Source organism: Schistocerca nitens, chromosome 12, assembly GCF_023898315.1.
Source record: "Schistocerca nitens isolate TAMUIC-IGC-003100 chromosome 12, iqSchNite1.1, whole genome shotgun sequence".
Lineage (NCBI taxonomy): Eukaryota > Metazoa > Arthropoda > Insecta > Orthoptera > Acrididae > Schistocerca > Schistocerca nitens.
This window is the reverse complement of record NC_064625.1, coordinates 140270460-140287938: the sequence shown is the minus strand read 5'-3', so window position 1 is coordinate 140287938 and position 17479 is coordinate 140270460. Positions and strand designations below refer to the sequence as shown.

Here is a 17479-nt window from a genome sequence, read left to right as displayed (position 1 = left end):
GGGCAGTTCTGGCATTGTTCGTATTTATGGGAGCAAGAATAAATAGAAATCAAGGCGCATTCCTAGGATCTGTCGATACAGAGAAAACCATTCCACAATGTAAAATGGTGCAAGACGTATGGATTCAGAGAAATGTATATTAGCTGAAGGGAAGGGCAAATATTACAAGATGGGTAACAACAAGAATGCAAGACTGAATGAAGTGATTCGATTGAAAAGGGTCATATGAAGGGATGCAGGATTTTGCCCCTGCTCTTCAGTCTGTGCATCGAACAAGGAAACTAGAACTTGCGACTACAAAAGATCAGTCACAAGATTTACTGATGACATTACAGCCCTCATTAAAATGGAACAAGAATGTACAAGACCTGGTGAATAAATGAACAGATTAATGAACACATAGTATCGAGTGACTGTAAACTGAATAGAAGGGAAAGTAATGGTGAACCCCAATGAGATTCTTGATAAACTAGAGAACCACGAACCAGGTACAGTGAAGGGATTCTGTTTCCTTCCAAGCAATTTACGTATGATGGAAGAAGGATACAGGAAACAGATCAGCACAAAGAAAAACAAACTGGGAAAATTGATGAAGAGTGCAAAAACAAATGGGTTAAGGCAGGGCTTAACAACTGGCCGGTTTTGAGCGCGAGTACTCGCGTCTGCTCAGGCACGTGCTCACGAGCAGGTGCAAGGTCGCGGAGTAGGGAGGGTGGGGAAATGCGCGCGCACGTTTGAATGTGATCTTGCGTTCTTAGCAGATTTAACTAGCCATCTGAATGCTTTGAACATTTTACTACAAGGTAAAGATCTGCTAATTACTCATTTCATAGATCAAATACGAGCTTTTAAAATGAAATTTACACTTTGGGTGACTCAGCTGGAAACAGGAAACCTAGCTCACTTTCCTAAATTATCATCCATGCAAGATGTTCACAAAGACTGTGAACGTTATTCACATAGTTTAGTTGATCAGCGCTTTGAATATCTGACAGCACTAGACAGTGATTTTGATCTGTTCTCTCCATATTCAGCGAATATTTAAGAGATTCGTCCTGAGCTGCAGGAAGAAATTATTGACCTGCAGTGTGACAGAGAATACAGAGACAAATTTCAGAATAAGAAAAACATTTTGGAATTCTACAGACACTTCCCTCAGGATAGATTTCCTCGTTTGCACAAACTGGCGGCTACAATAATATCAATGTTCGGTTCCACGTGTGTTTGTGAACAACTGTTCTCTGCAATGAAATGTAACAAGACGCGCCTGAGAAACGTTCTGTCTGATCGAAATTTAAACTGCACACTGCGCCTAAAATGCACAAGAACAATTACTCCGAACACAGACGCAATTGTAAATGGCAAAAAGTACAAGATAACCGAGAATCCCACACTTCAGTGACACCTTTTATTGTGTAACAGTTCACAAAGTAATGCGAATATAGAGGCATACACTAAGCTAATAAAATTATGTGGCATGTGTACATTCTCCTTTATTTCATTTGTTGCAGTAATAATTCGTGAGTGATAACCCTGCAGGTGGCCGCGGATTTACATTGACTGGCGGCAGCTGTTGTGTGCCCCACGTGACTTTCCCCACTCTCCGCTCTGGTCCGGTAGTGGGGGTAGCGTGCTCGCGCTGCTCCGTGCTCGCGCCTTGCTGCTCACAGCTCGCTCCGCGAGCACGTATGTTGTGAAGCCCTGGGTTAAAGCATCATCAGGTGAGTTGGTTACAAGAACACTCCACTAATTTGGACAACAGGAATGGTTTGATCCACTTTGAGCCATAATCAGCGGACTGTCCAGAGAAGAGTTGAATGAGGAACTCACTTTGGGCGGTCGTTGAGGTTGGGCAGCCTGGAAGGCCCGATGATGGAGTCGAGCTCCTGCTGCACCCGCTTCTGCACCTCGGGGAAGAAGGCGACGTACATGAGGGCCCAGGTCAGCACCGTGGACTGCACCATGGACGAGGGCAGGAACGTGTCGAACATCATGACGCCCAGCTGGTCGGCTGCGAACAAAACGTGGGTAGCTGGTTAACCACACACCTGCACCATCACAGCAGTCATAACTACTTGTAGTTTTGTGTCCTCACCAACAGGTGATGTCGATCTGGACTCTGCAAGCTGGCATAGAAACTGTTAGGTGCCACAACACAAAGAAACTGGTACACTTGCCTAATATCGTGTAGGGCCCTCGCGAGCACGCTGAAGTGCAGCGACATGACATGGCATGCACTCAGCTAATGTCTGAAGTACTGCTGGGGGGGGACTGACACCATGAGTCCCGTAGAGTTGCCCCTAAATCCGTAAGATGGAGAGGAGATGTCTTCTGAACAGCACTTTGAAAGGCATCCCAGATATGCTGAATAATGTTCATGTCTGGGGAGTTACGTGACCAGCGGAAGTGTTTAAACTAAGAAGAGTGTTCCTGGAACCTGTCTGTAACAATTCTGGATGTGTAGGCTGTCACGTTGTCCTCCTGGAATTTCCCAAGTACGTTTGAATACACAATGGACATGAATCGATGCAGATGATCAGGCAGGCGTGTCACCCATCGGAGTCGTATCAGGGGTCCATATCACTCCGTCTGTACACGTCCCATACCATTACAGAGCCTCCAATAGTTTGAACAGTCCTCTGCGACATGCAGGATCGATGAGTTCATGAGGTTCGCTCCATACCGTTACACGTCCATCCCCTCGATACAATTTTAAACGGGACTCGTCCGACCAGGCCACATGTTTCTAGTCATCAACAGCGCAATGTCGGTGTTGATGGGTCCAGGCGAGGCGTAAGGCTTTGTGACGAGCAGTCATAAAGGGTACACGAGTGGCTCTTCGGCTCCGAAAGCCCATATCGATGATGGTTCGTTGAATGGTTCGCACGCTCACACTTACTGATGACTCAGCATCGAAATCTGCAGCAGTTTGCAGAAGGGTTGCACTTCTGCCACGTTCAACGATTGGTCGTCGTAGGTTCCGTTCTAGTAGGACCTTTTCCCAGCCGCAGCGATGTCGGAGATCTGATTTTTTACCGGATTCCTGATATTCATGGTGCACTCGTGAAATGATCGAACGCGAGAATCCCCACTTCATAGCTACCTCAGAGATGCTGTGTCCCATCGCTCGTGTGGCGACTAGAATGCCACGTTCAAACTCACTTAAATCTTGATAACCAGCAATTTTAACAGCAGTAACCTATCTGACAACTGCGCCAGACACTCGTTGTCTTATATACGCGTTGCCGACCGCAGAGCTGTATTCTGCCTGTTTACGTGTCTATCTATTTGAACACAGTTTATTTGGCGCTTCAGCCTATGTGTCTAAGGGTGCACACAGAGAATACTGGAGGTGAAGAAGTACCATCATGAGTAGAACGTCGCAAACACTATGTCTGCTTTCCAGTGTTTCTCATTAGATTTTAAAGAAACTATTCAGTACAAAAATTTGACACCTTTGCATGTTGTAGCTTCATGCGTCAGTTTCATGGTGAAGTGCCTATCATTTCGATATTTTGCATTTAAGTAACAGACTGTGTGAAATTAATATAGATTACAATAAAAAATATTAGTCACTGTGAGTTTACGTTTTATACATGTTAGGTTTTACATTGCTGCGTATGAAATTTAGCTAAAATACTGAAATTATCTGTAAACTTGGGAGGAGATCTATTTTAACTCCGGTCTCGAAAATAGGACTGAAACTAGTGGGTTCACTTCCGCTCTCACACACGCTAACGGTGAGTGAAAATGAAAATATTAATGACATCCATTGTACGAGCTGCATTCAAGTTCTAAGGCCTCCGATTTTTTTTCTCCGGACTGGAAAGAGATAGAAACATGCGCATTGTTTTAAAATGAGGCCGCGTTCATTGTCAATACGTCCCAGAGATGGCAGCACTGTGCGGCAGATGGAATTTTACCACCAGCGGCGAGAATGAGAACTGTTTTAAATACTTAAAATGGCGACGTTTTCCTTACTTGAACAGCGTGCAATCATTCGTTTTCTGAATTTGCATGGAGTGAAACCAATTGAAATTCATCGACATTTGAAGCAGACATCTGGTGACGGAGTTATGGATGTGTGGAAAGTGCGTTCGTGGGTGCGACAGTTTAATGAACACAGAACATCGTGTGACAACAAACCGAAACAACCTCGGGCTTGCACAAGCCGGTCTGACGACACAATCGAGAAAGTGGAGAGAATTGTTTTGGGGGATCGCCGAATGACTGTTGAACAGATCGCCTCCAGAGTTGGCATTTCTGTGGGTTCTGTGCACACAATCCTGCATGACGACCTGAAAATGCGAAAAGTGTCATCCAGGTGGGTGCCACGAATGCTGACAGACGACCACACGGCTGCCCATGTGGCATGTTGCCGAGCAATGTTGACGTGCAACAACAGGATGATGGGACTTTCTTTTCGTCGGTTGTGACAATGGATCAGACGTGGATGCCATTTTTCAATCCAGAAACAAAGCGCCAGTCAGCTCAATGGAAGCACACAGATTCACCGCCACCAAAAAAATTTCGGGTAACGGCCAGTGCTCAAAAAATGATGGTGTCCATGTTCTGGGACAGCGAGAGCGTAATCCTTACTCATTGCGTTCCAAAGGGCACTACGGTAACGGGCGCATCCTACGAAAATGTTTTGAAGAACAAATTCCTTCCTGTACTGCAACAAAAACGTCCGGGAAGGGCTGCGCGTGTGCCGTTTCACCGAGACAACGCACCCGCACATCGAGCTAACTTTACGCAACAGTTTCTTCGTGATAACAACTTTGAAGTGATTCCTCATGCTGCCTACTCACCTGACCTGGCTCCTAGTGACTTTTGGCTTTTTCCAACAATGAAAGACACTCTCCGTGGCCGCACATTCACCAGCCGTGCTGCTATTGCCTCAGCGATTTTCCAGTGGTCAAAACAGACTACTAAAGAAGCCTTCGCCGCTGCCATGGAATCATGGCGTCAGCGTTGTGAAAAATGTGTACGTCTGCAGGGCGATTACGTCGAGAAGTAACGCCAGTTTCATCGATTTCGGGTGAGTAGTTAATTAGAAAAAAAATCGGAGGCCTTAGAACTTGAATGCACCTCGTATCTTCTAAACGGTTAAAGAATTTGAAAGAAGGTTTTGCAAAGTATTGCAGGTAAGAAAGAGAGCATTTGTCCATGAACTTAACATGTGTAACTTTCTTATTTAATGTGGTGCTGTTTCAGTATTGTGTGGCAACTGCAACTGATTTAACGTGTTAGTGAGATGACACTGTGTGAAATCCGCTTTGTTCTGCCTAAAGAAGCTAATTATAAAATGACTGCAAAAGATATGTGTCACTGACTATTCGTCACTGATGACGCTTCTCTGAAAGTAAAAAGTCGTTAACAAGACAGACGAAAATAAATAGCTACTTTTGTAAGAAATTTGGTGAAATTCTTTCGCCCAGCGTGTCTTTAATAATGAACAGCTAGTACTGAAACTTATGCAAGTATTTTCTTTCTGATACTCAATTATGTGAGAAATATGGAAAAATTCACACTAAATTGTGCACCATCTTTCCGATCCTATGAGGGAGCAACTCAACTTATTCACGTCATCCGTCTTACAGTTTCTCAAAGGCGCTGCTATTCAGTTCCCCTCTTGATGTGTAGCTGACAGGATTCTACTGGCTGTCGGCGTGATATCAGTTCCAAGGTTAGGAAACGCATTGTCTCAACAAGAACTACTATTTGCCACTAGAATAGTAAATGGACTGGTTTTTCGAAAACTACCGTTAAACACTTACTTGTGTACGGTATAACCGAAACTTGCGGCCATATTGCATTAATAAAGTATACATATACGCTCCTGGAAATGGAAAAAGGAACACATTGACACCGGTGTGTCAGACCCACCATACTTGCTCCGGACACTGCGAGAGGGCTGTACAAGCAATGATCACACGCACGGCACAGCGGACACACCAGGAACCGCGGTGTTGGCCGTCGAATGGCGCTAGCTGCGCAGCATTTGTGCACCGCCGCCGTCAGTGTCAGCCAGTTTGCCGTGGCATACGGAGCTCCATCGCAGTCTTTAACACTGGTAGCACGCCGCGACAGCGTGGACGTGAACCGTATGTGCAGTTGACGGACTTTGAGCGAGGGCGTATAGTGGGCATGCGGGAGGCCGGGTGGACGTACCGCCGAATTGCTCAACACGTGGGGCGTGAGGTCTCCACAGTACATCGATGTTGTCGCCAGTGGTCGGCGGAAGGTGCACGTGCCCGTCGACCTGGGACCGGACCGCAGCGACGCACGGATGCACGCCAAGACCGTAGGATCCTACGCAGTGCCGTAGGGGACCGCACCGCCACTTCCCAGCAAATTAGGGACACTGTTGCTCCTAGGGTATCGGCGAGGACCATTCGCAACCGTCTCCATGAAGCTGGGCTACGGTCCCGCACACCGTTAGGCCGTCTTCCGCTCACGCCAACATCGTGCAGCCCGCCTCCAGTGGTGTCGCGACAGGCTTGAATGGAGGGACGAATGGAGACGTGTCGTCTTCAGCGATGAGAGTCGCTTCTGCCTTGGTGCCAATGATGGTCGTATGCGTGTTTGGCGCCGTGCAGGTGAGCGCCACAATCAGGACTGCATACGACCAAGGCACACAGGGCCAACACCCGGCATCATGGTGTGGGGAGCGATCTCCTACACTGGCCGTACACCACTGGTGATCGTCGAGGGGACACTGCATAGTGCACGGTACATCCAAACCGTCATCGAACCCATCGTTCTACCATTCCTAGACCGGCAAGGGAACTTGCTGTTCCAACAGGACAATGCACGTCCGCATGTATCCCGTGCCACCCAACGTGCTCTAGAAGGTGTAAGTCAACTACTCTGGCCAGCAAGATCTCCGGATCTGTCCCCCATTGAGCATGTTTGGGACTGGATGAAGCGTCGTCTCACGCGGTCTGCACGTCCAGCACGAACGCTGGTCCAACTGAGGCGCCAGGTGGAAATGGCATGGCAAGCCGTTCCACAGGACTACATCCAGCATCTCTACGATCGTCTCCATGGGAGAATAGCAGCCTGCATTGCTGCGAAAGGTGGATATACACTGTACTAGTGCCGACATTGTGCATGCTCTGTTGCCTGCGTCTATGTGCCTGTGGTTCTGTCAGTGTGATCATGTGATGTATCTGACCCCAGGAATGTGTCAATAAAGTTTCCCCTTCCTGGGACAATGAATTCACGGTGTTCTTATTTCAATTTCCAGGAGTGTACTTGCCATTGTTCCTGAGGATTTTAGAGGCTGCTGTTCCTTTTGTCATAATGGCTACAAATACAAAACGTATCTTAGCTGTAGTTTAGTAGTGTGTCACTCAGTCTGGGTTTACTTACTGGAGTAAGTGCTGGGTTCACCAGTCTTCTGTCTCTCCTTTATCTCCTTGAGGTATCTGTCGATGAAGTCCCTCATGTGGTCGTCAGAGTATGTCTTCTCGTGTTCTTGGATGACTTTCTGTAAAATGTAAACCAACAATAACTTGAACTAGCGCAAACTGATGAAGGGAAGATAACTGAAGCATAGCTTTTAAAATTATCAGACGTCGAATATCAATGATACGTTATGACTGTCACAGCACAATGACCATCGATGGGGAAGTAAACACTCATTCAGGAACGAGGCAGTAATTCTCTCAGTGAGAGTGAAACAGACCAAGAGAGAAAAATTTGTCACGTGAATTTTGCGACACCACTTTTATTTTCAAAGTATTTGACGCCGTTTCAGTTTGAGAACGCTTGATGCATATTTCTAAAGGAATACACGATACAATTGAGTTCCTGTGACAATATTTTCCTACATGTTCATAACTGATGCAAATAAATTTTAGCAGTCACAACACCTCATCATAATACTTTTAAGAGGTTGTCATGCTATTAGTTCCGTTTCAAAACAGAAAAATATGACTGTGAATACAATTCTGAAGATAAATGTTTCTTGAGAAACATTGTAACTTTCTATCATTTAATTTGTTCACATCATATAAAATGTCAATTAAATTATGACATTTTATTTCCGCTGTTCCATAATCTAAATTGCATCACACTATTGCTTCACTACACCGGAGATATTAACCAAAGTGTGGGATGAATTGGATTTTAGATTGGATGTGTGCCACCTACAATGGAGTGTGCACATGCTGAACATCCGTAAGAGAAACGAGTTTAGTTGACCTTCATTTTGATGTATTATTTGTTTCAAAAAGTCTAAACTAGTTTGGCACCCATTGTTTCACTCACATAGGCTCAATGGTCTGCAGAGTTATTTTTGTTTCCTTTTAATCCAATTTTGTGTTAATCACAACTTGCGATAGCTTTTAAACTTTTCATGCTAATTAAGGTTATAGAAGCATTATCGTTTCCGAATGTACTTCTGAAAAAAAGGCAATTCCGGTAACTGGAGTCCAAAGTTTTGTTACACATGCTGTTTGGTTTCTTGTGATATTTCTGCAGAAACTTTAACCTCATAACACATATTTCTTTAAATATTAGCAAGAAATGGAAAAACCAGTTCTTCATAGCATCAGATTTTTAAAAAATTTTAATCTAACAAAACATCTCCTTAAAAATTTTGATCTCCTGCTTGAATTTCCGAAAACAGTGAAATGATAATTTTTTTTCATTTCTGACACAGAATCCAAGTACAAATTTTCTTACTTTCGACAATGCTTGTATAATAAAATAGTTCCATAAAAACTTTCATTTCCTCTTTCAGCCCAACAAGGGTTGAATTTCCAAAAAGCAGTGAAACATGTATTATTATTTCTAACTGAGAAGTCAAATACCAGTTTTAATCGATGTAACTTTAAAAATGCTTTAGTTGTTAAATATAAATGTAGGCTTCCGAGACCGTTGTCATAGTCAATAAATTTTTTCTGTGTTGGTAACTGCATTGTCAATATGTAAAACTACCTGTTTCAAGTGACCTTCTGCAGGGTGTTTTTGTTTACTGCTGCAAGTGACCTTCTTCAGGGTGTTTTTGTTTATTGTAAACAAACACAACCCGAACAAAGTCACTTGGAACAGGACCAAAACGTCAGTAGTTTTACGTATTGATAATGCAGTCACAAACCCAGAAAAATATTTTGACTTTAGTAGGTCTTTAATAATGACTTTCTTTCAAAAAGACATTCACCAACTATTTCACCCCCATAGGGGTTAAATTTCAAAAATGGTGAAACATATATTTCTTTATTTCTTACTGAGAAACCAAATACCAATTTTCGTTGGTCCAGTCTTTATTGCGACAGATTTTCACAAAGCCTTTCATCCTCTATTTCACCCTTTAAGGGGCGGAATTTCGTGCTATCCCTTGTTGAACCATACCTACAGTTTAAATTCGCACACTCTCCAAATTTCAAGTTTCTATCCATAGTGGTTTTGGGATGGGTGATGATGTTTCAGTGAGTGAGTAAGTCAGGACATTGCCTTTTATACAGAGAGCTTAAACTGTTTTAACCTACTTAGAAAGTGGGACATTCTTTTACAGACACACTGTATTTCGCCATTGTGGTATGGAGATTCTCATACATACTCTAGATATGGATTTGCTGCATTCACTTTACAAAAATATGCCCTTGGGAGAGAGCACAGGAGCAGGCATGTCAGTACTCACGCGGAAGTAGCCCAGGATCTTCTCGGCTGACTCGACTGTGTCCCAGTAGCCGGACATCTTGGGGGCGATGCTGCTGAGTGTGGGGTGCAGTGTGAGGAAACCACCAGTGGCGTCCCCAGCCCTGGCTGCCTGCAGGCCCGCAAGCCCAAGATGGCGGCACGTCCCGTCAGCTGACCTCGGCAGCCGGCTACCGGCCACCACTGGCATGAAGCCGTTGATGAAGCCGGGGAACAGCGCGTCGGGCAGCAGCACGCGCCGGCAGCCTTCTCCGTATGATGATGGTTGCATCACAGCCTGTCGAAATGTCACCAGTTACTTTCTGCCCCCCCCTGGTACTCAGTAGTACATGCCATAGTCCTCCATTTCACACAATGTGTAATTGTATACAGCAGTGTTAGGTTAGAGACTGAATCCTATATCATCTACAGAAAATCTTCGAGTGTATATCATAAATATATAGCGAATAAATCAACCTCATCTGAATGTTGCTTTAGATAGGCAAGTGTGTCCAAAAAAATCACTATCTCATAGCTAATGGTCTCCCAGTTTCGTTATTTAAGGGTTTCTGGAGGGAAACATATTGATGCACTAGTAATTTGTTGAAGGTTTGAGTCGTTTCATGAGGCGAGCTAACATGTCCCAGATGGCAACAACTAAATGCAGGTAACTACATTCTAACCATCTTCCAGCATACTGCTTCAGCTTGTCACAGCTGCTCACTTGTGTATGTACTTCATTAAGGTATGACAGCAAGTAAACTCAGTAAAATATTATTGTTTCATTCCTTTGAAATCCACCACTACCAAAGAACAGCAGTGGCTCTATTTTTTTTCTAATTACCCTACCCTATCCAATAACTGTTCACTGCTTGACATATTGCCCAATCGTTAGCTGTCTAATAGTCTGCTCAAGAAAGCTCAGTGCCTGACTGTGGAGGTACCTATTTTATACCCTGTAGAACATCTATAAATGAATCAAGAACAATATGTTCAATCACTAATCTCTAGTTAACAGTCCTATTAAGGGCAAATGTAGCTGAATTTAAAGGTTTTAGCACATACACTATACACATTTCCAGTTGCTAGTTTTCATTCACACACCCAGTAAAGAGCTCGTACCTACTCTCCCTTTCCAGGCTCTTGTTTGTACACAGTTTTTATAAAACTGTCTTGTCCTTTTTACTTTATAAAACTGAGTGGGCATTATTTTATTTTCTAAGCTTACAGAGTGTTCATTTATGCAAAATCGGTTGGTAATTTTTGTGAATTTTCTGTCAATTTTTGTTGGATCTATCTTTTTATGATAACGCTGATATCATCTGTGAAAAGGATTAGTAGAACCTCTAGATCTGACATAAAATAGGATCTCATACCTACAGAGAGAAGAAGCACTGGCAACAGCATTGAACCCTATGGAACAGTCATTGTAGCTTCTCACAATGTAGATAATGTGGTGACCCTCTGAAAATTTCCTGAATATTTTTACCCCACTCCTATATAGCAAAATCCTGTATGAAGGTAATGATAGCTTTATTTCCGACTCTGCTTTCACTGGTGTGTAGTCTGTCTGTACTATGGCGCCACCACCAAGTTCTCTCAACAGACTTGGCAGACACAGGGAGGCACATTTCCAACCACTGAAGTTTCCCAAAAGACCAGACCATAGCTTTCTCACACCAGCTGACCCAGGTAACGACGGTTCAAAAGAGGTGCTAACTAAAACGAAAAATTTATATCTCAACAGGACCGAAAATGTACAATATTAGAGAGACTAAACAATAAACAAAAGTGAATACTATTAGAATGGAACATTTTCCACGTATGTGTGTTTCTTTTACATTGGGAAATGTGATTGTTACACAGTAGCAATTAAGGATGCTAACAAATTATTTGAGTGGCAAGAGAGACAATCAGAGCTGGTTAGTCAGATATAAGGACAATCTCAGACAAAATTTTGCAGACCTCTGAGAGAGAGAGAGAGCATCCTAGATGCAGTTAAATTTGTAAATGTACATGTAGCTGTGTGTGACACTTTGGTTCTAAGCCTGGTATGAGACACTTCCAGTTCTGCTAGGAGGTGGCTCAAGACTTTGTTCTGTGTGCAAGCAGTGACTGCCACCCACAGCTATTGCTAGTTGTTGGCCGAGTCTAATGCAGCTACTGAATGCATACTTGACAAACGTTGCAGATGCTGCACCCCAGTAAAGGTCTGTCTGCCAATAGTCGGCATGCTTTGAAGTGACACCTAGGAGGGTGGTCCTGAGATTTCCAGTAATATAGTGGTCTTACTGCTGTTTTCATTTTAATTTTAGTTTGTGAAATTGTGTGTAAATGCTGTGTCTTGTGAAGAGAGGCTGCTGTGATTTTTAACCACAGTCCAAAAGTAAGTAAATTCGATGCTACTAAGATAGTCTTAACATAAAAATTGCTGGCGGATTAAAACTAGGTGCCACACTAAGAGTCTAACTCGGGACCTTTGCCTTCTGCAGGCAAGTGCTCTATTAACTGAGCCACCCAATGATGACCCAACGCGAGTCTTGAAGGTACAGACAAGATACAGGCGGAAATAAAGCCCTGAGGGCGACAGGAGGTGTCATGGTTTGTTAACCAGTCATGCTTTTGTAACTCAGTTGGTGGAGCACTTCCCACTTGAGGCAAAGGTCCTGAGTCTCGATCTGGCACATAGCTTTAAATTCACAAGAAGTTTCTTATCAGTACACACACCACTGCAGAATGAAAAATTCATTCTGCAGGTGTAATATACACTGCTGGCCACCGTAAATGCAACACCAAGAAAGACAAGAGGTAGCACAACAAAATTTATTTTGTAGATAACATGTTGACCAAGTATCAAATTATTACGTTTACAGACGTCTGTGACATGTGGTTCCTGCCAGAATCAGTAGCCAGACTAGCCGCCATTGTTGGAGATCCGCTGCCACACGTCTCGGCATTGAGTCAAAGAGACGTTGGATGTGTTCCTGGGGTACAGCAGCCCAAGCAGCTTCCACACGTTGCCAAAGATCATCTGGTGTGGCAGCTGGGGATGTAATCTGGGTCACTCGTTGAGCAACCGTGGACCACATGTTTTCTATCGGCAAAAGATACGGAGAGCGAGCCGGCCAGGGAAGCAATTCAATCTGGTTATTGACGAAGAACCTTTGGACAATGCGTGCCACGTGTGGTCGCGCATTATCCTGTTGAAATATGGCTGTGGCCGAGCCCTGAAGGTAAGGAAGGACAACTGGCTCCAGCACCTCGGATATGTAGCGCCGGCTATTTAAAGTACCGGCAATGCGTACTAGAGGCGTGCGAGAGTAATATCCAATACCGCCCCATACCATAATACCCGGTGCAAGACTAGTGTGGCAGTGCATAATGCAGCTGTCCAGCATCCTCTCTCCACGGTGTCTCCACACTCGAATCCGACCATCGTGGTGCTGCAGACAGAAGCGTGCCTCGTCAGTAAAGACAACGTCATTCCATTCTGCCGTCCACACCCGTCTGTCATCACACCATTGGCGACGGAGACGTCTGTGGTTCTGCGTCAATGGTAGACGAAGCAATGGACGTCTTGCGGACAGACCACTCTGCTGTAAACGGCGTCGAATGGTACGCGCAGACACTGGATGATGCGTTACAGACGCAATGTGCTGTGCTACGGTTCGGGATGTCACTGAGCGATCCGTCACTGCCATGCGCACAATTTGCCTATCAGCACGTGCAGTGGTGCACCGAGGTGAATGCGATCGACCACGTCGGTCCGTCGTACCCTCCTGCATCCAACGGTCACACATCCGCATTACAGTTGTTTGGTTTCGTCCAACACGACTAGCGATTTCTCTGTATGATAATCCACAATCTCGGTAAGCCACTATTCTTCCTCTGTCGAACTCGGATACTTGATCAAAAGATGTTCGCTGTTGTCTACGAGGCATAACTGATCGTCTTGTGAAACAACCACAAGGTAAACACACGTGTCGAACGTACACTCGTCGAAATCGCCAAGCCTTAAATGGCGCTATGAGGTGGCGCCACAGGCGCGCGTGATGTGCGTCTGCGCTGAAATTCTAATCAGTTGCATATCTCATCGCTACAAACTCATGGTGTAAATTTCACTTGATTCGGATGCTTCCTTCAGGGTGTTGCATTTACGGTGGCCAGCAGTGTATTTTAAGAACATTTATTAGTCGCCCATAGCACTCTTATTTGTTTTTGACTGATAAATGAAAAACTTATATGCTTCAATAATGGTGTTCTATAATTACTAAACTTTTTTCATTTGACATTAATCTTGAATACTCGCATTTTTACTTGATTTGATATTTAAAAAACGTTATTTCTTTCAATAAATTGTGTTCCTGCTACTGAACATTGTGTATCATGACAGCAATAAAATTCAAATGAATCTGTATGGAAAAGTGTGTAACCAGCAACTCTGAGACTTATACAGTGGACTGTTCCATCTCACGTGCCCACAGGGATGCAGCATATGGGAAATGGGATCAGCAGACCTGAAGACTGTGGGCCCAGCCATCTGGGCAGTACTGCACTGACTGAAAGCACGTGGACCGGGGTGGCCAGTTGCCTTGCAAGTGCAGAAAGTGTGCAATTTCGGTTACCTGGAGGGTGTCCTATACTAGTTGCACTTGTCAGCAAGTAAGATGGGGTGAGGGGAAAACGTTCAGGAGTTCCTCTGCACTAAGCGGCAGTGTTGGACCAGCCAGTTATCTGCAATGTACTTCCAATAAGCAGCTCTGTTACAAACGTTTTATACTTTCACACTAAAGAGCACATGCAAACTGTTTTCGAGAAGTGTGGCACACAACATTATAAAACTGATGTCCAGGCACTTACTTTCAAATCACCTCAGAATGAACAAAATCGAAGAGTACAGAGCACTCTGTGAGACATTCTCACAATGCCTGAACTTTTTGTAAACACTGCAACTAATCATCATCATCATCATCATCAGTTTCCAGCCCAAGGCTGGGTATGTTTGGGGTATAAGCCTCGCCATCTAGTACTGTTTTCCCACAATCTTTCTGTATTCACTCTGGTCCAGACCTCATCACTTTTTTTCAAAACATTCCTTTATGTCTTTCAGCTGTACACCCATTTATCATTTCGTGTGTCTTCTTGGGAATCCCCTTGTTTTCCATTCTCTTTAAGTATCCATACCATATTACCCTTGATGTTTCTATCCTGCTCTGCAAGGGTGCCTCGTTCACTACTTCCCTTACCAGTTCTTTCCTCGCCCTATCTCTCCTTTTTAATGCTATACTCCTTCTGAGGAACTTCATTTCACATGCACGTAATGTACTTCCTTCTCTTTCCTTCATTTCAGACACATAGATTAATTTTGGGATGTAGCTTCTATGTATTACATTTTTGCTTTTTTGTGGGGAATCCTTGTACGAATCCAGGCTCCTGAAATTTTGCAAGAGTGTTTCTGCCTGTCTGTGACTTTCACTGATCTCGCTCTCATTTCTGCCATGATCCTCTGTCACACTTCCCCAGTAACTGACACTTTCCATCTTCATCACTGTTCACCTTCAAGCTTTTCTGTATTTTTTTCTAGTTGTAATCTCACATTTGTTTTCATTAATTTCATTCCATACTGTCTCACAGTTTCCCCCCAAGCATGGAGCAGTTCTTGAATCTCCTCGTCCTTGTTTCCGCAGATCATTCAGTCATTTGCAAACACCACCGCTTTCATCTTTTCTTAACTGTCACCTTAATCATTATCTCATTCAAGACCAAATGAAGAGGAGAGGTGACAATGCATTGCTCTCTCTCACACAACTCGTTTGCTGGAAGAAATTGTGCCTTTCATTTCCCACACTCTTATGACTTCCACACTACATCTCCTCCACTCTCTTATTGTCTCTTTATTCACTCCTTTCTTTTCTAGTGCTTCCTAGACCTTCCTTCTACAGACACTATCAAGTGCCTTTTCTACATCGAGAAAAGCCGTCATGAAGTCTTCCCAGCTCCTGGAGTTGTCTCATTGCAAATATGAGGTCAACAGTTTACCCTCCAGATCTGAAGCCATGCTGTTCCTCTCTCATTTTGTTCTTGACCCTTGTTCAGAGTCTGCTCTCCAGGATCTTTTCATGTATCTTGGTACCATGTGGTATCAGTGTGACTCCCCTGTAGTTTCTACAATCCCTCCTGCTTCCCCTCTCGAATACACAGCCGATAAGTTCCCTCTTACAATCCTGCGAAGTCTTCACCTCATTTCATCACACCACCCTCGTCATACAATACAGCCACTGTTTCCTAAATGTTTCAAATGGCTCTGAGCACTATGGGACTTATCTGAGGTCATCAGTCCCCTAAAACTGAGAACTACTTAAACCTAACTAACCTAAGGACATCACACACATCCATGCCCCAGGCAGGATTCGAACCTGTGACCGTAGCGGTCGCGCGGTTCCAGACTGTAGCGCCTAGAACCCCTCGGCCACTCCGGCTGGCCACTGTTTCCCAACCTCCCATGCCACCTTCACCATTTCGACATTTATTTCTTCCACACCCAGTGCCTTTCCTCCTTTCGTCTTGTGCCATTTATTTCCTCGCAGGTCCTTGTCCCATTCTTAGTCTACTTCTACCTCCTTTAGTCCATTATCCTCATCTCCCAGACCATTTGGGCTACTAATCAATATAACTGTTGCATGGTCACGCTCAGATATTATGCTATAACAGTTGATGTGCCTACTCCCTGTACCTATCCCCTGGGCCAGATCGTTTTTAACCCTACAGTGTGTGCCGTGCAGTGAGGCAGTACAAGTAGGACAGCCACCTTGTCCCCAGTGCCACAGCGGATGAGCTCCACCAGCTCCCTCATCTCGGACTCGATCTCTGCTTCCAGCCGGTCGGATCGCCGCCCGAAGCCGAAGTCTCGCAGGTACCTCAGCATGAAGCGGCGCTGCTCCATCGCCTCCTCGCCCTCCAGAAAGTTGATGCCTGCACAGTGGAGGGCTCGACAGTCAGAATCCACGCCAAATTTTTTAGCATCCGATACAAAATAAATTGAACTATTAATTTAATTTATTTACATTTAAATTTTAAATTCAAGAATTTTGAATATATTAGGAGCATGTTGCAGAGCTGCCTCGAATATAATGTCGCTGACATGCAAGGACAATATTGCAAGATACCTCTCTAGTACCCCTTCACAGCAGCATAGGACGTCAGTACTGTGCAACACCACATAAATACAGGGTGATTCAAAAAGAATACCACAACTTTAAAAATGTGTATTTAATGAAAGAAACATAATATAACCTTCTGTTATACATCATTACAAAATTTAAAAAGGTTTTTTTTCACTCAAAAACTGGCCCCCTCCAGACACACGAGCAATATGAACCCGATACTCCAACTCGTTCCACACTCTCTGTAGCATATCAGGCGTAACAGTTTGGATAGCTGCTGTTATTTCTCGTTTCAAATCATCAATGGTGGCTGGGAGAGGTGGCCGAAACACCATATCCTTAACATACCCCCGTAAGAAAAAATCGCAGGGGGTAAGATCAGGGCTTCTTGGAGGCCAGTGATGAAGTGCTCTGTCACGGGCTGCCTGGCGGCCGATCCATCGCCTCGGGTAGTTGACGTTCAGGTAGTTACGGACAGATAAGTGCCAATGTGGTGGCGCTCCATCCTGCTGAAATATCAATTGTTGTGCTTCTTGTTCGAGCTGAGGGAACAGCCAGTTCTCTAACATCTCCAGATACTGTAGTCCAGTTACAGTAGCACCTTCGAAGAAAAAGGGACCAAAAACTTTATTGGCTGAAATGGCACAGAAAACGTTCACCTTAGGCGA

The 17479-nt window shown here is 44.3% G+C and overlaps 1 protein-coding gene across 1 annotated transcript in view; it reads right to left on the bottom strand.

Annotated features, from left to right (window-relative positions):
* LOC126215211 (probable cytochrome P450 304a1) overlaps positions 1-17479 on the bottom strand; it is a 38409-nt gene that overhangs the window by 7649 nt on the left and 13281 nt on the right. The window contains exons 3-6 of the mRNA XM_049941875.1: positions 16457-16620; positions 9653-9946; positions 7378-7495; positions 1831-2011 (exon numbers count right to left, since the gene is read on the bottom strand). Coding sequence (XP_049797832.1) covers positions 1831-2011; positions 7378-7495; positions 9653-9946; positions 16457-16620 — 757 coding nt within the window. The remainder of the gene's footprint in view (positions 1-1830; positions 2012-7377; positions 7496-9652; positions 9947-16456; positions 16621-17479) is intronic.